Consider the following 10,181-nt stretch of genomic DNA (forward strand, 5'->3'; position numbering starts at 1 on the left):
GAAGTCAAAGTAACATGAAAGAAAATGCTCATGAATCTCAATGCTAACAGTTTCAAAACCTTTATTTATTCAATTCTACTTGATCAAATTCCCAAAGCACAAAGTTTGTAGCTAGTCAAAGGCAGCTGAACTCATTTAGTGCTGAGAGAAATCTTTATTACCAACAGGCAACAGCATACATTAAAATACTGTGTACAGGTTTTCATACACATTTGGAGGTTTTGTTTCACAACTTAAGCAACTTTGTGTTGCACATGGAAGGATTTGCCAATTAGGAACACGGAAAACAAAAACAAGTGCCAGTGATTTCCTTTTATCAGCACAAAACAACACACTCTGAACACTGTCTTAAGAGTGCTGGAGGTCTTCTTGATATTGACGCATTCTCAAAGCCTGTGCTGTGCCTCTTGTCTCAGAGGATAAACTTGAAGGAGCACAGTAGCATAACTTTATGGATGTATTCAAACATGCCATTTCTCCTTGTCTCTTGATTTTACAGGCCATCATGTGAGCTTGCTAACAATGGCTTGGTTCAAGGAGTTCAGCTGATTTGTCCATTTGTCTAAAGCTGTGTAACGAGCTCCTCCTCTTTTCTGGTAGTCCAGTTCTAGTAGTTGGTTCACCTGGTCAATTCGTCCATGGATTGTGCTGTGAAGGAAAAGGAAAGAAAAGTATCAGTGTGTTTACAAGACTTCCACTTGATTTTATATAGGAGTTCAGTGAATTTTTAAAAAGTGCAGCACTAAAATGCAATTTTTATTTTTAAAAATACCATTACCATGTAATACAATAAAAACACATAAGAAAATACAGAACACAAGACCAATCAGCGAGTGTAACTCCCCACCGAAGAGCAACGGCTATACAAAATTTTTTGCTTTTATTACAATATGATGACATCACCCTGTTATGGCATCACTGTGACATTTTGTAGCGCATGAGAAAAAAATAAAACAGTTTTTTGTACAGCCCTCTCCATGCCTTGTCATGACTACCCTATATGGTTTCTTGAATTTTTTTTTTTCAAAGTCAACAATGACCTTGGGGCGCTAATAAGGTCCGTCAAGGTTCAAATACTTAAGCCAACATAGGTACTAATATCCTCCAAGACCCAGAATATTGTTGTTAATTGTGAGTAATATAACGTTTTTACTGATTTTCACATTGAACTTGAAACTGACCTGATTCTCACCTAAATTAAATCAGCTCATTATTGGAATCTAACATCACCCAAAATGTGATATCTTGCAAACTGTGGACACTAGATTACTAACAAATAGACAAACAGAGGAACAAGCAGAGGGAAGCGATTACATACGCCCTCCCTTCGAAGGCAGAATAACTGAGAAGACAAAGAAGCAAAACTTAAAGATTTCAGTTTTTAAAACCATATTTAGGAAAAGAAAATAATAACTGTGGTTTTTCTTTTCCTGATACTTTAAATCTTGTAGCAAAACCTTGCAGATGACAACAAGAAAATGACTAAAAGTAAAAACACGCTGTGTGTTGTTTTCACATCTTGGCATGTCATTTACACAAGCATTTACGTAAGGTCACTGTTACAGTAAGACTGTAAATTAAACTGAAGATCTAACTGAAACTGTGTATTCATACCCGCCTTACTCCCTTATTGGCCAAAGGATGCAAAATATGAGGAAGTACATCTATCTACAGGAAGGATCTTTTTTCTGCTCAATTTCTCAGCACACATGTGAGAAGCTTACTTATCCAAGATGCACTGCACCAGCAAACTCTCCACGTCGCACACATCAATGTTCAGCTCCTGAAACACAAAGGAAGAAGTGAAGACCGATCCACTCAGATGCACGCCAACAAGTATACCTAAACATTCTGAATTATTAATAATTCCCCTACTTATGTGAAGATTATCAGTTTATCAGACACTTTAGCTCTCTTTTCTGTTTTAAACCAAACGTTGCTAATCAAGGTTGAAATAAACGGGGGAAATAAACCTACAATGTACATTTCAGTTCTTTTTTTTGTTTGAATTCACACTTTTACATATTATACCACAGAACCATACTATTTTAGTACTTCTTTCTGGAGATCCATTAATGTGATTATATACCTGTTGACTTCCATATGCTGATTTCATCAGGATAAAGTTATGTTGATGCCAAAACAGTATTTTATTTAATTCTGTTATACTTGATTCCATTAATCTTTAAAGACTGAAAGTACAGTGACAGACTGGGAAGGGAAACCAAATGTTCCTTTCAGTCAGAAACGTATGCCTCTCACCAAATCAGCTCCTTTCATCTGTGCCGGAATGACAGCTGCACATTCCAAGGCAATGATGTTAAACTAAAAGTAATGGAGCTTTTTTTTTTACACCTGAGTCACATTTACACCTTTCTTCCCATAGTGTATACACTGTGTTCAGTTTTGAAAGCGAAGACTGCTAGACTGATAATAAAGAATGTGACGTATAACCAGAATCACCATTTCAACATGAGATTCTGTCTGAACACCATCTTTGTTCTGTACTCCACATTTAGCCTTTTGGTCTTGAATATGAGTGAATGCTTTTCAGTAGAACCCATTTAAAGTCTTAAAAAAATTCAAATGAGCATAAATGGTTATCTAAAGAGGAAAGACTACAGACAGAGTCAATGTATGGGACAACTTTATTGCCCTTGGTCTTACCTTTGATATGAAAGGGATGTGTATTCTTGTGTACGGTTTGATGAGTTTAATAAGTACTTGAGTTCTAATATTGCGCAGGAGTTCTGCAACAGAACATCACATAATCAGATACACTTTTCAAACTCATTCACTGAGCACGTGGACTGAAGTCACGTTCACCACTCACCCTCTATGTGCTCTCTGATGAAAGGGTCGTCCATTATGTTACTGTGATTTGTTTTCAGGATTTTCTCAAATTCAGTGATGTCATTGTTCTGGTAGGCGCTGAAAGGGAAAACAGTCACTGTTGTTTTACTGTATTTATGGTGTCCCCGTGACCCACACACAAACTCTCATCCTGAAAGCTGTCAAACACATTGCGAAAATGTTACATTTTTATGTAAACACTATTCTTATTGCAGTTTTGAGCGTGCATTCCGAGCTTCTTGTTTATGTAATAAGTCTTAAATTTAATCGTAGAACACAAGATTGTGCCTGTTGTTTATGCAAACATGTAGACTAAAGAGTGTAAAAAAAGAAGCAGAAGACCAGTAAAAGTTTCAGGAAGACAAAAAAAAATATGGGCTGATCATTTATAAAAATCCTCTTACTGCTTTGCGAGCTGCTATGAATAAGCCTACTACCACTAGTTTTGTTAATATATCACTGTTCAGGCTATTAAAAACGATTACAACTAGCATGCGATTGCACAACTTAAATTATTAACCCACACACCCTAAGTAAACCTGAATAGAACGTGGGATTTCCGAGAAATGATTTTTATACATGATGTGCCTGGGACTGATGGCAATCTCTGCCAGTTAGAAGTCTCTTTTTGTGTTAAAGCTTGTTCTCTCCTTACAGACACGGTTTAGTGACGGAGCTGGAGACAGTGTGCAAGCAACAACCACACAGTGATCATAGAGATCATTATGTAATAAAAACAATCTGGCCCTTAGCAGATAAATACAACTACTAAGGATCAGGTCGGTAAATATCACCTCAGATGAACTACAAAACAATACGTTCTACATTGTCATTATTTATTTAACAAAAACTAAATCAAAATGCAGAAGCAATGTCTGAGAAAAACTAAATACATCCTTACTATTTCCATAGAAATCCAGAAGGTAAGTAGGAGCATGTGCTGTGAATCAAATATGCTTGATTAACTGATTATTAGCAAGTGTGACCACTTCTATGAAAGCAGATGTTTTGGCAGTTTGGAGCATTTGGGTGTGTGTTAACACAACGCCAAGGAGGAAAGGCATCATCAATGATCTTTTGTGTTGCTGCTCATCATATTGGGAAGGTTTCTAAGGCAATTTCCAAACAATATGAAGTCTGCCATACCACTGTTTTCACAAGTGGAAAAAATTCAAGACAAGTGTTTTCAAGAGTGAACATCCCAACAGGGTCAGACTGTGGAATGCTCAGAGATTTTGCAAAAAACATCCACGAGCTAGATCTCAGACTCTACAGGCCTCAGTTAACACGTTAAATGTCAAGGTTCATGACAGTATAATGAGGAAAAGACTGAACAAGTATGGCTTGTTTGGAAGATCTGCGAGGATAAAACATCTTCTCTTTATAAAGAACATGACAGCATAGCTTAGGTTTGCAAAAGTGAATCTGAGCAAACCACAAGACTTATGGAACAATATCCTTTGGCTAGAGGAGGCTAAGGTGGAGACCATAACAGAAAGCACAACCTTTTAAGAAAACCAAACACAGCATATCAGGAAAAACACCTCATATCAACTGTCAAGCACGGGGGCGGTCAGCTTGCCTTGCAAAGTGCCACGTGACCTGGGCACCTTGCAGTCATTTTATCAACAATGAACTCCTCTTTTTTTAAAAAAGCTTTGTTTTCAGCATACCGTTTCTGCATTTTGCCCTATTTTTTGTTAAATAAACGACGACACAGTATAATATGTCATACTTTGTAGTTCATCTGATGTTCTATTTAACTCATTTTAAGACCCGTTCAGGACTAGATTATTCTTATTACTTGTATGTAATAACTTATAGCCCTTGTTAACTAGTACCGACTTAGGGTTTTCCATTAGGTGGTAGTACCTGTACCAGGTACTTTTTTTTAAAAAACCTATTCAGCCAGGGTTCCAACTGATCTGAGGCTATCCAAAGATGCGACATCAACAGACTAGCCACCGATTGCCTAGTCAGTGATATCGCTTAATGAGGCGCGACAGCATCTCGTTTATGAAAATCAAACCAGACATTTTTGAAACCCCACAACACGAGAAAAGGCTAAAAAATAAAACAACACCATGGTCCCCGTGTCTGACAAAAAGCAATACACCAACCAGAATATATACCATCACTGTTGCTGTGGTATTCCTGTTGCATACAAATGTCATCGAGGGACTTTCAGCTAAAGGAAAATGACCAAAACAGAGTAGAGTCTAGTTGCATTGAGTCGATCTGAGTAAGTACTAGCGGAAAAGGTGTTTTTTGGATTAAACAACACCTGCACTATTTTTTATGTTTAACAATTTGTGCGCTTAACTAACTTTGTGATGCATGCTGTACTATTAGTGAATAGAATATGAATGCATGCTTACCTTACTAAGTTTGTCATCGCTAGGATCTCTGGGTCATTTTTGTATGGTTTGGCCTTGGGGGGGGGAAAAAGGACTTATTTGCAGCTTAAGCATAAAACATTATTCATTCATTAACAATGCATACAAATGTTACACGCACAAATCTGTGACTGATCAGTATTTAAAAATTTAGCCTTGCCTCAGATCATGCATACAAACAAATGAATCTGATAACAATATTAGCAGTTCGCACATTTCATGAATGCTTCAGTAATTCTGCATGTGCACTTTTTTTTCGTGTAAAAACAGTTCAACTTACAAATTAATGAATAAAATCCACTGGATGTCTTTTCAAAATAACAACAACAACAACAACAAACCCTGCAAAAACGTATGGCAACCAGCTAATCTGTGTGTTGTTTATATTACTAGATACACTATCACCATTTACGGAAAGCAACCTTACAAAAAATTATAAAACAACTAATTCCCACCTCTTGAGAGTCAAAGGGGTTAATTCCAGACTTCATAAGCATGTTTGCTAAGACCAGATACTTCAGGCATGTCGTCCTTCGTGGGCTTCCAGACTCGTCGTAGTTTTTAAAGGCCTCAAAGAAGTCTGTGTGAGCTTTCTCAAACTCACCCTCCCTCAGATGCATCTTCCCACCACACTCTGGCCAGGACCACAACAAAAACAAAAAAGCAAAAACCACAAGTAATGCAGCAAAAAGCTTGACAATATATAGTGTAGCAGTTGCACATTAAACTATGTAACTGCTCTGTGAGCTACACCTTCATACCTCTAATAACTCCCATTATGAGTGGATGAGGAATGGCAGATTTAATATGAAGGGACTGCTCATACAAGGCTTTCAATTTCTTGTTGTTTTTCTGTGCTGTGTACATTTGGATCTCCAGAGCATAGATCTCCAACAGCTGCGTGCCTTTCTTTAGGTCATCCTCGCCATCATCTGTCTGTAGTTCATAAAAAAAAATAAAAAAAGAGAAGCAACCATTTATTAAATAATTACTATTGTGAAATATACATACGCTTCTAACATACCAGCAGCTTCATGATAACAAAAGTAGTGAATTAAGACTTATTTGAACTCTTAATTAAGAAATGGATATTATCTCAGCCTGAAGTAACCGGGCAACCACGTTGCATTTAATTAGATCTACAAGACAATGCTGTGATAAAACCAAAGACACATATTCCATATTCTGCAAAATAAAGATTAACAGAACAAATTACCTGACAGGACTGGTGTAGTTGCCTAAGGATCTTTTGCAGTTTCCCATATTCTTCTCTTTCCAAGTACAGTTTCCCCAACTGAATTAAAAAATAAAGTCTGAACATTTATTTTACTAGAGAATTATTTAAGACTACCTGGAATCAGTGGGAAATCGTTGCATACCTTTGTATTAGTTTTGAACCACAGTCTGTCATTTTTTGCATCCTTCAAAGCCTCCAGTGTGGTTTCATAGAATTCCTGGAGCAAGTCCATCTAGTGACAAGAGAAGTAGATTTTAGAAAACACTGAACACGGTAAACGCTTCAAGTCCCCAAAACATATGCATGTCAAACAGTCTATCCACACCTGTTTGGAGGTAGAGATGTAGTCCAGAATGGAGTTGATGGACTTCTCTGAGTAGTTTCTGGTAACAGCACTTCTTATGTACGTGAGAAGCTGCTTGTACCTGTTCATCATCTCTGGAAAGTTTGTCTACAGAGTCGAGAAACACATTAAACCACCTCTCAATAATTTGTGGGGTAAGTGTAAAAGACAATGGTGAAAGGTTTTACAAAGTATACCAGCTTAAAATTGATTTTGATCATCTGTTTAAGTGCTTTGAACCCCCATTCTCCTTTCTCTCCTTCTAGTTCCAGCACCTGAACACACCAAAGTCAACATACGTTAGTAAATTCCATTTTTAAGTAACTTGAATAGAGAGCTACACAGAAGAAATTATTGTTCTGGCGTATGACTCCACCTTCTGGAAACTGCTAAGCGCTGCTTTGGGATCATCTTCCTTCAAGGCTTTGGAGTTATAGTACTGGTTCTCCAAGTCCACATTTGGCTCTGAATTGCTGTCCTCTGAGTATTCCTAAGTTTAAGTATACAAGAATGTAAAAACTTAGATCGCAAAAGTCACTTCAAACGTATAAAACACATGTTCACCACAAACTCTCAGCAAGTTAACGCAAAAACTAAGCATGCCAGACCGCCTGTGAAAATATTCTATTAATATTAACCATGAGCTAATGTTAGCTATTGTCATGCATGCTTGCTAGCTAGCCAGTTGACTTGATTTTCCTGACTGCAGTTCAAATCCAAATGACAGCTGGATACGCTTTAAACTACGTGTTTAAAGTATATTAATATCAGTTAGCAGCATATCAGCCAAAACCAACTATGGATAGCCAGCTAGGAAGCTAACCTTATTCATTCGCTGTCAACTTGGTGCTAGCCAGCAGGCTAACTAAAGCGCTAACATTAGCTAGCATGTACTGTCGGGACTTGTGTCAGCGCTCAGCGGACAAACGTTAACAATATTCAAGCAAGCAGAATAATTTTATTTATAAATACCAGGTCGTAATCTTCTTCATCATCGCACATAAAATCATCTTCCATGTCAGACATCTTGCTGGTGTTCCTTGTTGTTATTCACAGACAGACTGCTGTAGCCCGGCCTGTGCTGTGTTTTGCAGCAGTGAGGTGATGGGTCGGGGCGGTAAGACGCAGGGTACACTTCCGTCTATAGATGGCGCTGTTGGATCACGACTGATACGTGAGGTTTCACGTGGACGTCATAACGTGACATGACAGTAAGATAATTTTTATAACAATGCTTTTGACTTGTTGACTAGATTTACTGTTAGTGGAAGAAAAGTACATTTACTCAAGTACTATGGTTAAACTGAAGTGTTTTGATTTCAAAGGCAAACCTTGTCACTAAGAATATGAAATTTATTATTTTAGATTTAAAAAAATCTAATTGGCCTTTAAGCGCACTAACATTGTACTAATACTAATGTAGTATTTGAAAAAAAAGTACTTTTTTCAAATAAGTACAATGTATAATGTACTTTTTTTCAGCTAGTTAACATCCACTTAAATTCTATCTGTGTTTGTTAGATTTCAGTTAGCTCTGTGAATCAAGTTCACCGCAACAGGATTTCGTGACTCCTCAACACTCTTGGCTGCCACACAAAGAGCCCGTTGGCAGCATGTCTTCCCGCTTTAGCCTCTCTGTCTCACTCTGGGGGTCATTCCACACTGAACCATGTGAAAGATTTTATTTCTGAACTGATTTAGTTCAAGTTGCAAACATTTACGCAATCATCTTCCTGTGTCATCAAGTTATGTGTCATAAGTTTATTTAAAAAAAAAATCCTGATGAGTGTGGGTGAAAAACTAAAGTCGATCATCCTGCGCAGTCAGGTTGGCCATAATATTTACAATGTCCAGACATGAATCACTAACATCAATACCAGAGGAAAGAAAGTTATAGTCACAGACTGACTAAGTTTTAAAGTATCAAAAAGGTTCATATTTATACTCCATATGCAAATGTATGTGTATTAATGTGCCATAGTTGTGTACTATCCCCAGTCATTTATCATGGAAGGCAGTCATTGCATTTTCTATATAATGTAATTCTGCAGATTTTTAAATAGAAAGAAAAATATTCTAATTGGTATGGACATGTATGCATTTGACGCAATACAGTTTCGGTGCACCTCTTTATTGCATGCATGAAATGCGTCATTCCAGCATCAGTGGTGTGTCTGTCATCATTTCATTAATTGCACTAGGTTAGCATCAACACAAAAGCTTCACAAATAAGCAGTGTTTCTCTGCACAAATCAACAATTCCAGAAAAGTTGTGGGTCTGAGATAAAAGACACATGGGTGCTAACATGCCCTGTTTTGTAATCACGTCACCCACACGCCTTCTCAAATTAGATGGCATCTTCACATACCTAAAGTGCAATGTTATGGCCACAGGCTAAGTAATGTTGTAACACAGTGACGGTCTCTAAAAACTGCATGACCCAGCTGTGGTGAGGACATGTTATAGTATTTGAAGGGCAAAGCTCATTCTACTACACTTCAAGGTCCAACTTAATGCCAAAGACTTTATTTATCTAATTGAGTCAGGCAGACGGTATAATAAACACAAGTTCATCATGATGTTTAACCTTTCCATGCAAATCTGCAAAGCTTATTCAGCAATCCAGAAGTGTGGTATTAAACCTTATAAACACACATAAGCATCCCTTCTTATTTTCAGTAACTGTTTAGGATTAATTGTTAAAATTAGTACAATGATATTATTCCCTTGGTATCAATGTATACACTACAGTTCATAAGCCGTTTAATTTTTTGATGCCAAAAAGTGTTTTATGTTGAGCCTAATAACCTTTGCAGAGTTAATTTAATCACATTCACGACAGTCTAGTAAACATTAGAAAAGTCTTTAATACATCTCCATCATGGCACGTGACAGCAAACGCCTATGTACCTTTCTGTCTCTTTTACTCCTTCTCTCCTCCAGCAGGCTGCCTCTTTTGTATACTTTTGCCAACAGAAGAGCCTAACACATTAAGCCATTGTTGTCCCTATGCCAACTCCCTTGTAGATGATTACTCACGTATTAAAATAAATGCACAAACAATCACACCCCAGCAGTATGCAGGGTTGCAAACCTTGTGCAGTCTACCCTTAGGCGATCATAGCGGCTCGTACTTTTAAACTCGAGCAAGATGCGTGACTAGCCTGCTTGTTTTTCTCTTTTTACTTTTTGGTAGATGTTTTCATTTTTACAAGGTATGTAGAAGCGTGTCTTAATTTTATGCAACGGCTTCCATCATTTGGGGGTGTTATTTCAAATCCAACTTCCAAAGAGCTGCAAAGTCACTGCAGCCAAGTCTACACACACTCCTTATGCTTCACACGCTAACAT

At 37.5% G+C, this 10,181-nt stretch overlaps 1 protein-coding gene across 1 annotated transcript; it reads right to left on the minus strand.

Annotated features, from left to right (window-relative positions):
• Nucleotides 1-44: 44 nt before the first annotated feature.
• On the minus strand, nt 45-7,961 carry cops2 (COP9 signalosome subunit 2). Its single transcript, XM_005939138.3, has 13 exons — nt 7,802-7,961; nt 7,206-7,319; nt 7,027-7,104; nt 6,812-6,937; nt 6,629-6,718; nt 6,466-6,543; nt 6,011-6,185; nt 5,705-5,883; nt 5,232-5,284; nt 2,834-2,931; nt 2,668-2,750; nt 1,725-1,783; nt 45-648 (listed from the first exon to the last, which is right to left on the minus strand). The coding sequence occupies exons 1-13, from the start codon at nt 7,853-7,855 to the stop codon at nt 504-506; spliced, it is 1,332 nt and encodes a 443-aa protein (XP_005939200.1). The 5' UTR covers nt 7,856-7,961; the 3' UTR covers nt 45-503.
• Nucleotides 7,962-10,181: the final 2,220 nt, after the last annotated feature.

This window comes from Haplochromis burtoni, unplaced genomic scaffold, assembly GCF_018398535.1.
Source record: "Haplochromis burtoni strain Fernald_Lab_line unplaced genomic scaffold, NCSU_Asbu1 Contig_263, whole genome shotgun sequence".
NCBI classification, from domain to species: Eukaryota; Metazoa; Chordata; class Actinopteri; order Cichliformes; family Cichlidae; genus Haplochromis; species Haplochromis burtoni.